We start from the raw sequence: 19,744 nt of genomic DNA, 5'->3' as shown, positions 1-19,744 counted from the left end.
GATAGATATACGCGCTAAGGAGTTCCTGAAAGAAAGAAAATTAAAGGAAAGCGAGAGAGAGAAAGAGAAAGATTAACACACGTAAAAATACACAAGTTACTTTATTTTAACTTATTAGATCATCTATACATATATTAGTTGCATATTTTTACATTTGTCTTATCTAAAACGATTTCGAGATAGATTCGCATTTTATACGGAGAATAAAACAAATTTATATTTTCACCGTCACTAATATAAACTGCTGTATGGCAAACAACATAAATGATACTGAAAAATTGTCTACTAATATTTATTAGATCATACATATAAAATTCAATACTAATAAGTCCAATAATATCTAATAGTAAAATATAAAACAAGTTTTAAAAAATGCTCTCTCTCTCTCTCTCTCTCTCTGATTTCTTTTTTAGTAATAAAATGACAAATGTTCCGGGCAGAGTCGAAAAATTGTTCGTCCTCAGAAGGCAAGGAACAAACTACCGAAAGTTCCTTTCCAAGAAAATCTCTCATATAGTCGTTCGGAACCGACGTTAAACACATGTGGTGTATGTGAGAAGATCACGACGTTCGGATACGAACTACAATATGGAAGATTTATTAAAAATATGTTCAGCAAGAGAGAGAGAGAGTATAAAATTGATGAAGACTTGATTAAAATTACAATAATACGCTATTTACAATTACAATACTTATATTAAACTTATATAAAATTAAAAATAAATGTCTCAAGCGATTAAATATATCTTTCTAAAATATTATCTAACTTCCCAATAAGCAAATTGTTAACAATATGTCAGCAAATCGGAAACAAATTTAATCAGAATGATACAGCAGATACGGTGCCATCTGTGCCCGCATTAAGCTTTTGTTTTGTTGCCAAATCCTGCCGACATAATAAAACAGCAGATTGGCGGCAGAAATAGTGCAAATGTGCGCTGCAGATTGGTTATGCCTACAGATTTTGTTATGTTTCTGTTGCTATGTTGCTAACAGTATAGAAAAGACAAAACCTGCGTCAAATCTGTAGCGTTTCTACTAACAAAATCTGTAGCAGGTGATGATATTTGTTTTCGACAGAGTTGGCTATTGGGGTTACTAAACTAATAAATATAATAAAATATAAATCTATCTTATCTAATTTACTAAAATATAAAATATATATTATAAAGATAAAATTTAAAAAATATATAAAATATAAAATATAGTAAGCTTTCCTTTTATCAGAGACAATCCCTTAGTATTGCCAGAAAAATAAACCAAGTATTCCTCTGATTGACCACAACTGGCAGTTTATTAATTAAAGTTACACTACGTTTCGGCCAAAGGTTCAGGCCCTTTTTAAGTGAATATTTAGATAGTCATTTTCAGCCAAAAATGACTATATCTAAGTAATAATCAGTTGTGGTCAGAGGAATACTTGGTTTATTGCTTTCCTTTTATTTTAACCATAGTGAAAATTTTCAGAAATACATCTGTGCCGGGATTCTCACTAAAACCACCACGTTGATCGACGATATAAGGGAGCTCCGAAATCGCAAAACGTCACAGAGTGTCTCTGTAGCGTAAGCTTACTTTTGTTCCCCTTTGCGGCTTGTTTTTCCTGCATTTTCCACTCGGTTTACAGTTTTATCCTTATTCCAATTGTGAGTGGAAGTATAAAATTTAGTCTGCATTACACAAATTTGAATTATGAAAAGAAAAATAATTGGAGGAAACGTAATCCGCGTACAATGTTATCAACAAAAGTGTACGAGAAAAAATCTAAGAATATCGCAGTATATAAACATGTTGAATCTGATCAGTGTTGCATAAAATTTTAAATAATAATAAACGCAAAATATTTGAAACAATAAAAAATCATAAATTTTAAATCAATATTAAAAATAGTATAAATGTCTCATACATATGTAATATTAAAAGATATCCTTATGGATATTAAATGTATATTAAATTATATCGAAATTGCGCTATATTGTATCTAACTCTTATTGACGTAGCTCCAATAAACTTTATTAATAATTATTCCTTGTGCTAGAAATTATCTTTTATTTTCATGATTTCTGAACTTACTTAGAGGAGGTGGATACCACATCATAGATGGACGATATGGTGGGATTTGTCCATAAAATGGTCTCGTTTGGGGAAACCGAGGTGGATAAGGCGGTCCAAACATAAATCTATATTGCTGAAACAAATGTCACTTTATACAAAGTATGATCGAAATAGTAAATGAATTATTATTTCGATTCAGTAAGTATACTTGCTTTATTTTTTCAATACAACGATTCAAGAGTTTCAGTTAATTTATCAGTTCATTTTTTTACATCGAAGTTGGTTGCACTTACGTGATGAGGATTGTAATAGCTCATATGTGGTCTTTGATGGACATATGGTAATGGTATGTGATGATGGAATCTATGTACATCATCACAATATCTTTTAACTGAAGGTGCAACTTTGTTATTATCAACTTTTTCTCCTGTTCCGTTTCTACTCCTACTCCTACTCTTACTCCTGCTCCTGCTCCTACTCCTACTCCTACTCCTGCTCCTGCTCCTACTTCTTTTCTTGTTTCTGCTCCTGAAATGCGAAAAATTCTGTTCTTATTCTTGTTATATTGATGAAATATTTTATGTATACATTATTATACTTATAATATTCATAAAAATTTATCTCCAGAATATTAGAAGAAAATGTGTGGAAGATTAATAATCTTACAACAAATTTACTAAAAAATTTTTCTCTCGAGAAACTTTCCTAATTCCAAAGTGTTATTATGAATAAGCACATAAAAAAGGTACTTTTCTTGGTAGCTGTGTTATTTTTGTCATTTTCCTCAATTATGCATAGAAATATTGAATGCAGTTACGTATTTGTGACAAAAACTCAATTGGTACCTGTTAGATGTTGTGCTCGTACTAGAATGTCCACTGTTATAGTTTCTTGTTATATGCTTTTGATTTTCCTTTTTATTTTCTTTGATTGGACTCCTGAAATAAAGAAAATCGTAATAGCAACTTCTTATGTTATCTATACATTTTATATTTGACAGAAAGGAAAGAAGGGAGAAATGTTCAAACTTGTCAAATATTTTACTTCGTCATTTATGCTGTATATAATAAAATAGCTTTATTTTGTACCTGTAATGAGAACACTCCTTGGCAGTGGATATTGTATCATTACGATGATCCGATACATTTTCATTTCTCTTTTTATTTAAATCTCGCTCTTTCTCTTTTCGTGTTGAACTACTGCTCTCATTACTAAAATAATGAAAATTATAATAAAAATATCTTATTTTGTTTATATAGTACATTTTTACTATAATAGATTAATTTTAATGAAAAGATGTGAGAGATAAAATTAAAATATTTAACTTTATCAAATAGCATTAATAAAAAATTATCATATAACATAAATTCCAAATTTATCACTCAAAAGAATATCACAAGATGAAAAAGAGTAATATTATATAAATAATCTATACATTTATATATCTACATGTAATTCTATAATTACAATATAAGAAAATTATAATCTAAAATTGATTTAAAGTTTATCAGTTATTAAATTACTTTAATTTGTTATATGTAAATAACAAATATATTAATTGTAAATTACCTGTCACTCTTATATTTGTTATTACTACTAGTTTCGCCATGCTCATTTGATTTGTTATACGACCTAAAATGTGATTTGAAATAAGCATTGAAACAAGCTGCTGTACACTATATTGGAAGCGTAGCGATAGCTCTAAATAATCAGAGATAGTAAATGGGGACGTTAAAACATACAGGTTTCTCCTTTATAAAAGCATAATTTGAAGAAATAAATTTTCAAAATGTAAAATGAAAATTTTGTGAAGATAATTGGAGTTTTTAGGGATAATACAATTTTTAGCGGAATACAACAAAATGCATAATTGATATGAATGACTAAGGAAGCAAGTATAATTTTATCGCTATTCAACTATCTCGCTCCCATGGTCTTAAATGATTTCAAAAGAGCATACGCATTCCAATATGATACATAATTAAGTGATTATTAATTTATATCATAAACCCAAAAAATTTTTCTACCAAACTATTGTTCATAGACGTATAATATACTTATATTATATACCTACAATTGTTTATGCGTATAAGGTCTGTTCTTAGTTACATACATAAACATGGAATGGCTCAGTATAAGTTATATGTTGCATTTTGCTAAAAAGATCGACATGGGCTTTCCGATTAATTTAATAATTTTAATGTGAAAATATAAACGGATTAGAAATAAACAGACCTTTCAAACAGATTTATATCCATATTTATATCCATAATATACAACCTTATGAAACATGATCGAATAGTTAAAAAATTAATATTGATTAAGAATACACTTTATTAACACTCACTTTTTATCTATGCATGTACGTATAGATATTCGATATATTCAATATATAATCGTCTCAAGTATCTGCTCGTATATATAAATTATAATGAGTTAAGTAAGTTACTTTATTTTTTATCGTCAATATTTCTTAACATATTCGAAAAAATTTATGAAAAATTAATTCCATTCATGTGAGATATCAAGTTCACATAGGTTGTTTCATAATTTTTAGTTTAGCAGTAAATCTCCAAGTATAAATTACATGTTTTGAAAGAAAGAGAATTGTCATAAATTCGATCAATACTGCAAAAATATGATATTTTATATCTGCAGGAATTACATATAATTCCAATTACATTATATAGAAAACATTAAATTAATATGTGCATAATAATTATACACAAAACCTGCTCTCTTACCTGCATTGCAGAATTTACCTGTCTTGATAGAAGATTATTTGCCATTTCTCAACGACGAAAGGTATTTGTCTTGCTCATACTTGATTATTTTGCTGTAAGTACTACACATAAATATATTAAAGTTTAAAAATATAAATAAATAATTTGAACAAAATTTCAAGAACATTTCTGCCAATGGTTTATAGCAGTTATACAACATAAAAAATTAATTCCATAACAGTGATTACAATAATTATGCTTTATAATTATTACATGAGTGGAACGTATATGGTATTTGTAATGTTTTTTCTTTTAATATTCTGCTATTCGTTATCATACATGTGTATATATACAGGGTGTACCAAAAGTCTGGAAACGGTCGAATATTTCATAAACTATGCATTTTAGAAAGAAATGTTTCAAACAAAAGTTGTAGGATTTCAAGTAGCGCATTACATAGCAACATCAGTATGACTTTGAAGAGTGTTGTCAAGGTCATGTGAAGGTCAACTGTGTTTTCTTAAATGGAACCGCGTATAAAATGTTGCATATTTGGATTCTATGGGAAAAAACGAGTAAATTTTATCTGAAACATTTGTTTGAAAAATGCTTCTATCAAAAGTTATACGCATTTAAACCTTAAAGTAGAATGCATTGCAATTAATGATAAATAAATTAAAAGACATTATCGTTTTGTTCTTTTACTTTATTAAATGTTCGAACTGGTGTCCATTAACATCTAAACACTTATTAAGTCTTCTTACGAAACTTTGCTCTAAGTAACATTTCTGGGGTCGCGCTAGCGCAAGCTTCACGTATTTTTCGTTCGAGTCATGATTTTCGAACTTGATAAGCAGCATGAAAACCAGCTCAAAACTAACTAAATGCATAGATTTGTATTTACATTTTCTGATAAATGTGTGAGTTTATGTTTCTTTCAGTTAACATCAAGTACGTACTCCAAGGCCATTAGCTAGCGCTAGCGTGACCCCAGAAATGTTACTTAGAGCAAAGTTTCGTAAGAAGACTTAATAAGTGTTTAGATGTTAATGGACACCAGTTCGAACATTTAATAAAGTAAAAGAACAAAACGATAAAGTCTTTTAATTAATTTATCATTAATTGCAATGCATTCTACTTTAAGGTTTAAATGTGTATAACTTTTGATAGAAGCATTTTTCAAACAAATATTTCAGATAAAATTTACTCGTTTTTTCCCATAGAATCCAAATATGCAACATTTTATACGCGGTTCCATTTAAGAAAACACAGTTGACCTTCACATGACCTTGACAACACTCTTCAAAGTCATACTGATGTTGCTATGTAATGCGCTACTTGAAATCCTACAACTTTTGTTTGAAACATTTCTTTCTAAAATGCATAGTTTATGAAATATTCGACCGTTTCCAGACTTTTGGTACACCCTGTGTATATATATATATATATATGTATATGTATATGCGCGCGCGCGCACACACACACACACGCGCGCACACACGCACGCACGCACGCACACGCACACGCATCACACGCGCGCGCGCGCGCGCACACGCACACGCACACACACACACAAAAGTTATATTGGATTATTAGCGATATGAGACAGAATGAAATTCGCGTGTGAACAATATACACGTACAATCAAAGATAATCTAACAAAAAAAGTGAAACCGAAAATTAAATTAATAAACAAATCGATGTATCAAAACTCGAATAAATTATTCAATCATCGAATAGATGCGCGCGCCTTTATAAACGCAGCACGCAAGTTTAAAAAAAACAAACAAAACTAAAGATTTTCAGCCCGTAATTCTGACTAATCTTAACAAATATTCAAAATTATATATTCCTTAAATTGTACATAGCTAGATGCATTTATATCTTTGTTATTAATATGCATATGCATATTGCAACAAAAGATTGCAGAATATAAAAAATTATATAACATACTTACCATTGCCATAGCCATCAAATAGAATGGCTGCAGCAGTATAAAAACCATTTAAACTGAAACTTATAGAAGTTCTCAAACAATTTTCAACTGAAACAAGCTTATTAATCTTTTAGTTTTAACATACAATTAATTTAACAGAAAACTAAAAATACAAATAATAGCAACATCAAAACACAAAACCATTAGTTTGATACAATAAAATTTGAATATATAATGTTCTTTCTCTATTTTATATTATTGCTCATTAAAGATATACAAACAAAATTTTATTACACAGTTGTGTCACCATAACACTGTTTTATATTTCTTACAAGTATCTCTTTTTTGATATTTTTAATAAAGAACATATTTACTTTGATTATAGTAGAGTCAATTTGTTTGGTGAATTAAATTAATATAAAAGCACCACATTACAAAAATAAACAATGTATTCCGGAACCGAATGTGTACGTGTATATGTATGTACGTGTAGGTATGTGTATATATATGTGTTTATAATTAGTATTTTTATTTAAAACTAATATACATAATGTATATGTATATGTACATGTATGTGTATATGTATGTATATGTATATACTGATGTAAGCAATACTCAAATAACAATATGCATAAATAATGATTTTTATGTATGTATGTATGTATGTATGTATGTATGTATGTATGATGTATGTATGATGTATGTATGTATGTATGTTTGTAATTAGTATTTTAATAATAATATACATATATAACGCATATACATATATATGTATGCGTGTATGTATGTATATCTATATATAAGCAATACTCAATAACAATATCCATTATTACTCAATATTAAGCAATACTCAATAACAATATCATAAATAATTATTTATGATACAAAAGTATTAATTATAATTAATACTTTTATGTATGTATATATATTTGTGTATATATATACATATGTACATATAAGCAATACTAAAAATCCATTAAATAAAAACAATATCCATAGTATCATAGATACCTGATACTGTTATACTGTAGAAATATATTTCTACATTTAAGATTTATATTAACACAAATAATAAAATAAATACCTGTTGTCGTGGATAATCTTATCATCACAATGTGTGTGATGGGCATCATTTCTTTTTCTGTTCGAGGTTTTACTTTCTTGCACGTGGTGCTCTGAAATCAAAACAATTATTCTTCCAATATCTGCAGTGTTAAGTTATTTATCTTAAGTTATGTCTTATAATTCTATTTTAAATACGAAATAAAATTCTACACTCTTATTTTGATAGTATTATTATTATATAATTATTAAAATATAATTATACAGGGTATACATATATAAAGTATACAGAAGACACATTAAGTGTTTAGTATATTTCTTTAAAAAATGTCATAAGAGTATAATTAAAAATAAATAAAAATACCTTCTATATTTATAATAAAAATAGGAAAACAAAATTATTCTATTATTCTGCTATTATTAAAGTTCTTGTCATAAAAAATGTTATTCGTTTATCGGTATTTTGGAGAGTTGACATGATAATGTAATCAATAATTATATTTTCACTAATATATAATTATTCATTACATTATTGTGTTAAATCATCAATTTCTTCTACATTTTATTAAAAAACAATTAATTTTTATAATATATAAAAATTTTACAATAAATAGAAAATACCTTTTTTAATATCTTGTACGAATATGTATTTTGAGTCTTTTAAAGTTTCCAATTCTACCCAACCATTTTTTATCTCTTTTCTTTGAAATATTGGACGAGAACCTTCATCTGCAATGATGATATGTATTAATATATTTAATCTCCGTTTATTATTGACCAGACTGGCAAATACAGATGTAACAATCTCACGACGTTTCGACCTAAAGTTTTAAGGTCCTTATCAAGTGATAAATAGTCACTCTCTGAAAGAAATTGTAATTAGGAAGGTTTAGAAAAAGGTAATAGATGCATGTATAAGTTACTTACTTCCAGAGAGCGACCGCAAACAATGAACTAATACTATAACCAAGGAAAGGAACCACCGCAATCATTAGACAACAACATAATCCTCACTAACATTAAATAATAAAATCAACGGAGGAACAAACGATCCTCCTCTGCCAACACAGCCATGTCGACAACAAATCAACCACTATTAACCGGTCTAAGAGCTTGGAAGTCCTCTATTTTACTCAAAATATTATTGTAGATACCAGGCAAGGTGTCCATATCTCTCTGAGAATTTATGGCCTCATTGTGTTGTCTAATAAATACCATCTCAGCAATCTCTCTCTTTTTAGTGTGATCTTCCTTGTGCAAAACTTTTACATTAGACCAGTCACATTCGTGATTGCTGCCAACTCTGTGTCTACTTGACTACGGATTGATTGTCAACCTGTTTTTTAACGTCAGAAATATGCTCCTTAATTCGCGTTCCTAAGTGTCTCTTAGTCTGTCCAATATAACAACATTCACAATCGACGCAATCAATCTTGTAAATAACGCCTGTTCTTTTATCATTGTTAAGAATGTCTTTTCCCCGTCTAATGACACTATCCAATTTGTTCGGAATGGTAAAAATTGTATTGTATCCATATCTTTTAAAATTGCTTCGAATCCCTAAGCTCAAATTGTTAACAAATGGAACGTTAACAAAGTTTTTATTACAAACATATTCGCTCTGTTAGTAGGTAATAAGTGAGATTGTTACATCTGTATTTGCCAGTCTGGTCAATAATAAACGGAGATTATATTGAACCTACTGTGTTTGGAGGACTTTTTTTCTAAATTAATATATTTATTAATATATATACTAATACATATATATATTATACGTTACAGATTTTACATAACTTTTTGCATTTATTATATATTTAATTATTATATATAATTACAGATAGTAAGATAACATGTTTACCTTTCTTTCGTGGAATAATTATGTCGTTTACATTAATGTCCCTATTGATTTGATAATTTGTATTATAGTTGCAAGAAGAAGAAGTTATTTTCTTTTCTTTAATCATTACTTGTATTTGACGCAGATCGTGTTCATAAATTTTTCCATTTTTCAACCTAGCAAAGTTATAAGAGAATTTTAAATACATTACATAATTTTTTTTAAGAGTAGATTAAAAACTAAAATATACTGCTATTATATTACTATTCTATTATTATAATATATATTACTATTTCTATTATAATATTTCATGCTGTTTAATCTGTTCACCTTAAATCCCGAAATTTACTTACTGTCGTTCCCTATTATATTTTATATCAAATTCTTTAATTTTCTCCAATCGTAACTTGTCATGTTCTTCTAGCAATTTTTGGTTTTTGTGCCATCTTCTCCTACTTTCGCGTTTTCTCTCAAGTTCAGATCTGCTCATCTTTGATGAACTTCCCACCTTTCTTTTAAAGCAACAATAAACTTTTAGTATATAATTTTTCATTAATTTTATATACTAAAACAATTTTTAGTATATAATTTTACAATTTTCTCTTACAATTTGCTATGCAGATGATATTTATGCGATTCGATTGTTATAGCTGCGTTTCTAAATCTCCGTTCTCGCTTCCTTTCTTTCTAATACCTGACAAAAATTGCCTGTATTGTTTCAATATGGCCGCTGTCATTCTTGCTACATGGCAATTTTGCCAAAGTCCAAGTTCGATTGCCATGTGGCAATTATTCCAAGATGCAAATTCGATTGCCACGTGGCAATTTTGTCAAGATACAAATTCGATTGCCATGTAGCAATTCTTCCAAGATGCAAATTCGATTGCCATGTGACAATTCTTCCAAGATGCAAATTCGATTATGCCACGTGGCAATTTTGCCAAGACACAAATTCGATTGCCACGTGGCAATTTTGCCAAGATGCAAATTCGATTGCCATGTAGCAATTCTTCCAAGATGCAAATTCGATTATGCCACGTGGCAATTTTGCCAAGACACAAATTCGATTGCCATGTGACAATTCTTCCAAGATGCAAATTCGATTACCACGTGGCAATTTTGCCAAGATGCAAATTCGATTGCCATGTAGCAATTCTTCCAAGATGCAAATTCGATTATGCCACGTGGCAATTTTGCCAAGACACAAATTCGATTGCCATGTGACAATTCTTCCAAGATGCAAATTCGATTACCACGTGGCAATTTTGCCAAGATCCAAGCTCGATTTTTTTATCATTATTTACATTCGTTAGTTCTTACCTTATCTCCATCTTACTTTATCTTGAACTTAGTTCTTACAGTTGATATCATTCAATTCATAAGCGAATAGTCAGTGTCAAAAGAAGTACGTTTAAAGAAAATGATAGAAACGATATTTCTTCAGTTTGTACGAACGATTTGATATTGTTTATAAGACCTTCCGATAGATGAAACAATAATTATATTTCAATCACGTGGCAATTCTGCCAAGATCCAAGTTAGATTGCCACGTGACAAATTTGCCAAAGTTCGATTGCCACGTGGCAATCTCGCAAAAACAATCAATAGTCTCTCTCTCTCATTAGAATTCCTATATTGATTTATTAAAAATGAATCGAAATGAGACGAAAAAAAAGAAATTATAAAATTGAAAAAAAGCGATCTTACAAATTCTTCTGAGATGAGTCTATGAATCCGCTAAGTCACGTCCCTTCAGGAGGATGAGAGCGAAGAAAGTGGCAAATCGTGGCAGGAGCAACAGAAAGACTGAGAAAGACTGCCAATCACGATCACAATCGATCCTTTGTCAATAACTGACCCTTCTGCGTGCGCAGAGACATGTACGTGGCTGTTGCCCTATGGTTGAATCCTATTTCCTTGAATGTAAAGTATGAATTGTGCGTATAATCGTAAATGCCAAGTATCTCTCTTTTTCATGTGATACATTATAATATTTGTTTCATTATAATTTTTCCAGAACATTTTAACATTTTAACTAGAAATTCTATTATTTGAATCGACTGTATAATACGAAAACGCTTGCTGTGCAACAAAAAGGAAGCTAGAGAATTGTATGGGTTGACCGAAAAGTCCATGCCGATTCCTTTAGCAAAACACTGCGAATGTTACAAAACACTTTTCTTCCTTCTTTTTATTTGAAAGAAAAAGAATAGTAAGTATTTTATTCACAGTACCAACTGGACTACTGCTTCCTTTACAGCGTTTTGAAACGCCGCCATGTTCGATGTATCGAACATCAAAATAGGAAATTTTCTATTCCAGCAAATAAAAATATTCCTAAGAAAGAAAGTTCCGTTGAACATCTCATGTTGAAGAGGCAATCCGATGAATTTGGAGTTATGCACAAAGATTAATGATTCATATCATTTATTTTGCATCATTTTATATGCCTTATATATATGACACATGACAGGATCTAGGGACAATTCAATTTTTTCACCCTATCAACTTCATGCCCTGCTATAGTGAATTATTAATCTAGGTATATACGCCATTGTCAAAAACTCAAAACACGTGTTATGTTTCAAGATAAATCCGCAGGTGACGCTATGGAAGCAGACTCGAGATACAAGAGTTTGATCGCCAGTTTGCTCTTTTTATTGATGAATCCTTCGATGTAATTGTATGCAATTGTATCGCAGCCATTATGCACTTGCTTGCCGGTGCATCACGGGTACGATCATGCACAACGTGACATCTATGCCGATTAGAGGACGGTAGAGACAGCTTATATGACCACCAGTGTCACCACGCGCTATATGACGGTTGACGGCTGTGTATTGCCGTGCATGTCGGTCAAAATACTTGGTAGAGGTTAGGTGGTTATAGGTCAATAATAAACAGATGTAAACACCTCTCGCATGCCGGGAGACTCGAGACTCGACCCAGCCCGGCTGGGTCAGCCGTTCCAGTCGTGCTCAGCGTGGTTCAGTAGCCTGGTCGAGTTATCGCTGCAAAAGAGATGAGTCCGAGTCTTACGCGATCGTTACGCATCGCACGCGGACGTCTCGCGGGCGTTCTGCGTTCAGATTAGTTATTCATACGCCGCGGCGGTCTGCGCTGTGCCATGCTAATGCTGATCAGTGACGTGAGAAAGGAGCGAGAGTTTCGGCCGATGTTGAGTTTTTCGAACTCTTGAATCGCCTGAGCAGCTGCATTCTAGAATCGTCTTGGACATCAGAGTTCACCTCGGTTTACCGCAGATTATTCGGACTGTTAAGAGTGAAGCAGAGATTCGTACGAGTATCTGGAGCGCCGAATCATTCACAATGTTGCTGTTAATCTTGTTGCACGCGTGCTTTTATTTATTTCGACTTGCCAGCAGCTCGATCATGACGGCGCCTCCTCTGTCGGCGCTGATAGTCGCGTTTGACAGCGTGTACGATTTATCGTTACTCGCGAATACCTTGTCGGACGAAGGGGTCGACGCGACGCTGATAGTACCAAATTACGCTGCCGGCGATCTGTATAATAATCTCATTGACGTTGAAGTTTTACAACTGGACGTTAACATTGATAAATCAATGCACGCCGACACACGTGCGCTGGAAATGTGCGACAGCTTCTTCAGAGATGAACAAGTATTGAGCAAGATACGAGAGTTTCAACCTACGTTCGTCATATTTCCAGCGTTGAGGTACTCAGTGTAAACTCATTATAGTTCCACGAAAGAAGTGGACTTTGTGAAATATTAATATTTTATAATATTAAAATTATATATTTTATGTAACTTTTAGACACGATGGCTGTTTACTCCCATTCGTGAGGCATATTGAATCAATTCCAGTAATCTGGGTGGGAGATCCGGATGAGGAACTGTATGCGTTTGAATGCACCGGAGTTGCTCTGCCAATCCACAGTGGTGGATTTTGGTCGAGACTTTCAACAAGCTTTGCAGGGAAATCCATATTCTCCAATACCAAGAGCAATTATCTAGCTCCTGCTTTACGATTAGCAACAAAATATCTGCCGGATATCAATATTGACTTGGATCATCTTTATTCTGATGTCCATCTAGTACTTTGGGGCGCCGATACAGTGTTACGTTCCAATTTTGCATCTCTGACACAATCGCTCATAGAGGTTGGTAGAACTTAGACTCGATTATCTTTTATTTTCCTGTCGTTTTGCTCCAAAATAACACTGCGCTCATTTGATACTTTAATGTGTCCCAATTTGTCCAGTAACATAAAAATGCTTCTAGATCGGCTGCCATCACTGCAGAGGGCCACATCCTTTACCTGGAGATCTACAAAAGCCATTGGTCGAACATAGACTGGGTACTATTGTTGCTCTTTTAAATAAGAATTACGGGACGTTAGTATCAGGACTGGCAAAACTATTGCCACAAAGCAGAGAGGGCCAAGCTGTCGTATGGAGCGTTAAAAGGGACAATACGGATGTAGCCGTACCGGAAAATCTTTTTATTCGTAGCGACATTGACCGACAGGACCTTATAGGTAAACTATATACGGAATAAAATCTCGCAAGGATTTAAAGAAGCGATCTGGCGAGTGTAAATTTTTCCTTTCGAGAAGTAAAACAAAAGCGGCGGATCTAGACGGCTGCTTCACTCATACGCACACGTAGAACGTGTTTCACGACTAGAAGAACTCTCGAAAGTGCCATTAAATTGAAATAATTGCACGAGAGAGGATAATGCAACAGGCGGACATTATTTTCCCGTCTTTAATGCTGTCGCTCCATTGTGTTACAGGTTACAGCCGAACCCGAGTAGTACTGAGTCATTGTGGCGATACGGAATTCTTAGAAGCCGCTTTTCACGGGACACCCATGATATGCCTACCGCGGGACACGCACGAGTCCCTCAATGCTGGCCGCGCGGTCGAGTTGGGTTTTGCGCGATCCACCGAGACCACGGGCGATTACACCTCGGCAGAGGAGATAGCGAACATCGTGCACGAGATCCACGAGTCCGCTGCTTATCGCGAGAGCGGGCGGAAGGTCTCCCTGGCGATACGCGACCGACTGAATCCGCCGTCCGACAGGCTACTTTATTGGCTACGTTACATCGCGAGGACGAAAACCGACAAGACCAAGTTCCACAAGGCGAAGAGCCAGGTCAGGACGCTCACGGAGGATATCCAGTTCTTCGTCGGTCTCCTGGTAGGCATAATCTTCGGAGTCGTTTGCACGGGTAGCGCGGTGGTCGCGCGATATCTCCTTACTACTAATAAAACGCAACGATCGAAGGGACGGTACACGCGATGAGTGACATTTGATTGAGACTCGCCTTGGTACACGACGTATGCACGGACATTATTGTATATATATGTATTTATATAAATGCATGTAGAATACAGGTACATACGAATACAAATGTATTATTACGAGCTAGGATTTATCTCATAGCGAAAAGAGACGTTACTATCATTATTATGCTATTACGGGAACACTTGCTCATAATTCGACCGAAAGGGACTACGAGTCTAATAACATGATGTACTATCATGGAGAAAATAAATTACAGTTTATCAATACTGAGTTCTGTATGTCGTTGGCACGAGCGTTTATTACCTCGTGTTCAAGTGAATTTACCACTAAATCCTTACAATATACGGACGAATCGCGATATATCTATTAGGCGTTACTCAAGACCGTAAACGAGCGCGCAACCTCGCGAAATAAATTATTCAAATTTAAATCAATCAGATATTTATGTAATATTCGTCGTAACATTATTTACCATAGAATACGCTTAAGTTGATTATCAATTAATCACATTCCTCGCACGAATTTTTATACGTATTGTGGAAACCTAACAAGGCATAACTAAATAGTACACACGTGTATTGATACTATTTATTTGAATAATATTTTTTTCAATAATTAGGAAATTATTTCAATAAATTTTTCGAGAGGTTGCAACTGGCTGTTCACAGAGAACATTGCATACAATATATTTATATATATAAGTATAAAATAATAATATATATAGTGTATATATATATATATGTCTTGCAAAATAATAATTACGCGATGCGTTATGCTACTACGATTCGTTTGGCTGAATAAAATGCGAAACCTCGCGTACGTAACATTCGTTATGAGCATAAAATGTCGACTGATATGGATCAGAGAATTCACGAATGACTAGACTGCCGACTTAATTAGTGCGGCATGTGTGTGTGGGGGGGGGGAGGGAGGTGTATGCGTGACAAAGCGATCATTTATATATATACGTTAAATATATAAAAGGGGGCGACAGAGAGTATATAAGATGAAATCACGGATGGATTAAATATTTCGTGTGAACTGCGGAGAACGCAACGCAAATAACTTTTCTAAAGCCGATAAAACGCTTACGTATATACAACAATAATTATGGACGTAGAGTCTAGAAAAACGGTCAGACAATATTTACATTCATTGGCAGAATTGTTCCCGATTCGTGCGAGTTTTAGACGCAAACACTCGACGAGACGGAGTCTTTGCCTCCCTTGGCAGTTGTCCCGTCTCCTCGCATAATTCGCATTGTTCCTCCTCGTATCCGGCATAGTGAGTCCTCACGGTTGCTCCGTATTTAAGCGAAGAGAAAATTCTACACGCTAGAGAGCATTGGTATACGTTATGCGATACCTACACATCGTGAAGGTCTGTATTTCGATAGGACATTCGCGTAATTATACGCGCATTCATTCGTAAATTTATTCGTAAATGTGTGAAAATGTACGGAAGAAATCATACCGCGTATGATCTATATTCTATAACAATGCTTTTGCTCTTTTTTTAATAATTTTCCTTTTTCTGCCTCGCCTCCTTCTCTTTTTTTCGTCTTTCTCTCCCATTCTCATATTCTTCCATTCGCTCCCTCTTTCTCTCTCTCTCTTTCTTACAGAAATAACAAATTGGCACATCAAGGCATCATGATGTCGAGTGTTTCAAGATGCGCTAGATACGCGCAAAAGTCCAAAACGAGAAATCTAAGAAAATGTTTTATCACTTAATTCTTGCTACCAAAGCGCGTTAATTGTACACAATATATATTTATGTATATAAGTAGTATATAAAATAAATAAATATATATATATATTTATATAATAATCGGAAGTGAAATAAGAACTAGATGCCGCACCGCTGTTCGCATTATTATTCCAAAATTCGAATTGTCAGATCACGTGAATTTAACGACGCAAAGTAAACGTAGCATGCATTAACACGCTGCCTGCCGCGTACCATTTTCGGTGTATGTACACTGAAACTCATTTTCAGGCCAAGTAATATTTTTCATCATTGGTAGATAAAGTGCAAGAAAATAATTGTTGTTATCATTATTACACAATCTCTATAATGCTGTTTGTTAAGTTGCGTCGAGTTTCACTATTTACTTTACTAAAAAAATTAATTTCTAACTCCGAAAAAACGACTTGGCAGGGAACGTATTGCTGTATCAGCGGAACAAAAATCTCTGCTTAGCAGCATATCTGGATCGAGATAAAATTACGTGATTAAATGCAAATTAATGTAACACATTTACTTTCAATACATTTAACGTTCGCGTAAATGGTGTGGCACCCGGTAGCGATCAATGTGATAAGCCACGCAACAGCAAACGCACGTTGTCACATTAGCTATATATATATATATATATATATGATGATGATAGTAATACTGAGAATCTCGATCACTGCAAGGAGTTTCGCTTGAACTTTATATGCACAGACAAAACGTATCTTAACTGCTTCAAGTCCTACTTAAATCGATGAGCCGTATGAGTAACACTGGAGCAAATGCTTCTAGTAGACTGTGCAATCGAAGCTACTTGTTTTAAGACAAAAGACAACACACACACACACACACACACTCTCTCTCTCTCTCTCTCTCATCACAACTCGTACTTTTTGACGCATTTGTTCAAGAGCAAGAACGTTTACGTGTATCTTATTCGTATGATCCGATGTCGCTAAAGAATAAAACTTACCATTTACTGCAGCACTATCAAGTGGAAATCGCATCGATATAACGTATCGTTGTGTAGCCTCTCACGGCGCTAATACAACGGAAAACGACGACGAATAATTATTACGAACTTAAAGAACGACGCGAGCGGATTCCTATAGATAGGTCGAACTCCGGAATGCATTACCGTCTAGTTACACACGTGTTCCTCCCGCGTATGCCGGCATAACTCGCACTTCACGTGACAGCACCAGACGAATCGACATTTGCATTTCTCAGTGACATCCCGCACCCGCGTCTGGTAGCCCCGGCCGCAGCACAACAGCCGGCATCCGTCGAGGCCGAGAGACGTCCGATTGCATACTCTTCCTCGCGTACCGGGAATGCCAAGTCTGAAGAAAGTGAAATCGCAATATTAAAATTATACAATTATAAAATTATTATTGCGAAGCCGATTATCGTAATTATGATGAAAAAATATGGAATAAATAATTATTGAAAATTTTGTAATTGAATCCTTTACTGGAATATCGCAAATATTACAAAAAGATTGATAAAACTCGTGAAAAGATAATCATAATAAAATGTATTACCAGATATTTTTATGAATTTTCTTTGTACGTTGAATATTCGTGTCAATTATTATTCGCGACTTGGACTCACGTGAGATTCCTTTCGCAATAATCGGGACTGTCTTCGAGATAAACCAAGTCTGTCTTGTTCGGTCGTTTGAGATCGGGACGCGCCGGTCTGAGTCTGGCTGGTCTTCTGCCACCGCGCTGCGCCAATCGTACCAGAGCAGCACCTTCATGCAAAGCCGCTAGAGCGACTCCGGCCACCCTGAATGCCGGAAGTCTTCTCCAGCATACGCGCACGCTACACGAACCAGACATGCCTAGCGCAATAAAAAGGAAGAGAAAATAATTCTGTAGAACGCAGAGTGCTAGAGGGCAGTGAATCGCGGAGGGTGGATAAGAGTACATAAATACATAAATTTATTATATGAGAAAAATTATGTCACATATAATATTTGTTAAATATATCGTAGTAGGATAAATGTCATCGAATGATACACGATATGTTTTAGATCAGTAAATCAGTTTGTTTTCCAGTTGTCATGTATTAAATATCTTCAAAGATCTTCAAAGTCGTTAGAAAAGGCTGGACCTGGAATCTTATGTATAATTGTTGAATTTCAAGTTATAAATAGTATGTCTGGAGAGCTGCCGGTTACAATAACATAGGTCTCTTAAATAGTCGAATCAGTATTAAGTCAGTAATGTTGTTGCGCTCACCGTGACATTTGCATACACGTTGCATCCTAGAACGAATAGCGCGTCTGCCGGCCTCGCTATCATGTTTCCTCATGAGCTGGCCAGCCAGCCCTTTAGACCCGTGCAGAACGCCTTCTTTCACCGGTTCCTCACCGCTGTCGGACCATTCTCGCGAAAACTTTTCTCCAAAGTGTATATCCTGTGTAGAACAAAATGTGTTTCACATTTTTCTGAGCTACAGGAAAAACCGTCAGACATCTAACAAACGTTTGAAAAATTAAGATGTTTTTTCTCTCTTAGAGTCTTGCATTGTTTGAGTTGTCTTCATTCTGGGACTTTAGCAACACCGACAATGGCTGTGAATATTAAGCTAGCAGATAGATCCTAAACCTGCTGAGGATTTTGTATAGAACATAAGTACTTAAGAAACCCCAGCTTCAGAGTAGTTGAAACTTCAGAAGCAGCTTTACGCATGATTCATAATCACAAATGCGCGGTACACGCGGTAAAAGTTTTGTGTGGTCGTACGTACACGTGGAGCAAATCCGTATTATATGTACGAAAAACAAATCAGATTTCGTAATATAAATTTCAAATAAATAAAAATCAGGAGTACAATCCTATATAATTTTATTTCACTGTGTACATATTTTTCTAATATTATTTTTATTACACGAGAGATGTAGTTTACACATTTATCAATATTATTCAATTATATTCTTTGTATTATTTTATTAAATACTAGATTAAATATCACGATACTCTTTTCAAACAGTACACGTGTGCCCTCATCGTTTACGAATATTTTCTCATACATATCAACAAGTCTAGATTATACCGTGCCCTGTTTTGCTTTTGCTGTCAGATGCTGTCTAAA

The 19,744-nt window shown here is 33.8% G+C and overlaps 3 protein-coding genes across 5 annotated transcripts in view; 1 reads left to right on the top strand and 2 right to left on the bottom strand.

Moving 5' to 3' along the window:
- Nucleotides 1-82: 82 nt before the first annotated feature.
- On the bottom strand, nucleotides 83-11,296 carry LOC105287001 (serine/arginine-rich splicing factor 4). The gene is made up of 11 exons (XM_026969928.1): nucleotides 10,221-11,296; nucleotides 9,967-10,125; nucleotides 9,635-9,789; nucleotides 8,398-8,505; nucleotides 7,799-7,889; nucleotides 3,625-3,687; nucleotides 3,144-3,266; nucleotides 2,901-2,993; nucleotides 2,349-2,583; nucleotides 2,074-2,188; nucleotides 83-1,670 (listed from the first exon to the last, which is right to left on the bottom strand). The coding sequence occupies exons 2-11, from the start codon at nucleotides 10,101-10,103 to the stop codon at nucleotides 1,666-1,668; spliced, it is 1,125 nt and encodes a 374-aa protein (XP_026825729.1). The 5' UTR covers nucleotides 10,104-10,125; nucleotides 10,221-11,296; the 3' UTR covers nucleotides 83-1,665.
- A 1,026-nt stretch (nucleotides 11,297-12,322) lies between these two features.
- LOC105286997 (2-hydroxyacylsphingosine 1-beta-galactosyltransferase) lies at nucleotides 12,323-15,172 on the top strand. Of its 2 annotated transcripts, none has more exons than XM_011352357.3 (4): nucleotides 12,323-13,310; nucleotides 13,411-13,756; nucleotides 13,878-13,953; nucleotides 14,391-15,172. In XM_011352357.3, the coding sequence occupies exons 1-4, from the start codon at nucleotides 12,943-12,945 to the stop codon at nucleotides 14,903-14,905; spliced, it is 1,305 nt and encodes a 434-aa protein (XP_011350659.1). In that variant the 5' UTR covers nucleotides 12,323-12,942; the 3' UTR covers nucleotides 14,906-15,172. The 2 variants fall into 2 exon arrangements, with proteins under 2 accessions (XP_011350659.1, XP_011350657.1); XM_011352355.3 differs by having other exon boundaries at nucleotides 12,943-13,310; nucleotides 13,878-14,133.
- LOC105286998 (protein Wnt-1) overlaps nucleotides 14,957-19,744 on the bottom strand; it is a 33,638-nt gene continuing 28,850 nt past the window's right edge. The window contains exons 5-8 of one of the 2 annotated variants that reach the window (XM_011352359.2): nucleotides 18,889-19,066; nucleotides 18,257-18,488; nucleotides 17,781-17,985; nucleotides 14,957-17,684 (exon numbers count right to left, since the gene is read on the bottom strand). In XM_011352359.2, the coding sequence (XP_011350661.1) occupies nucleotides 17,784-17,985; nucleotides 18,257-18,488; nucleotides 18,889-19,066 (612 nt within the window). In that variant the 3' untranslated portion in view covers nucleotides 14,957-17,684; nucleotides 17,781-17,783. Of the gene's footprint in view, nucleotides 17,986-18,256; nucleotides 18,489-18,888; nucleotides 19,067-19,744 lie in introns of both variants that reach the window. The other variant, XM_011352358.2, reaches the window with a different exon arrangement.

The sequence above is a fragment of the Ooceraea biroi genome, chromosome 5 (assembly GCF_003672135.1).
Source record: "Ooceraea biroi isolate clonal line C1 chromosome 5, Obir_v5.4, whole genome shotgun sequence".
NCBI classification, from domain to species: Eukaryota; Metazoa; Arthropoda; class Insecta; order Hymenoptera; family Formicidae; genus Ooceraea; species Ooceraea biroi.
The sequence above is the reverse complement of the archived record's forward strand: the minus strand, read 5'-3'. Positions and strand labels throughout refer to the sequence as shown.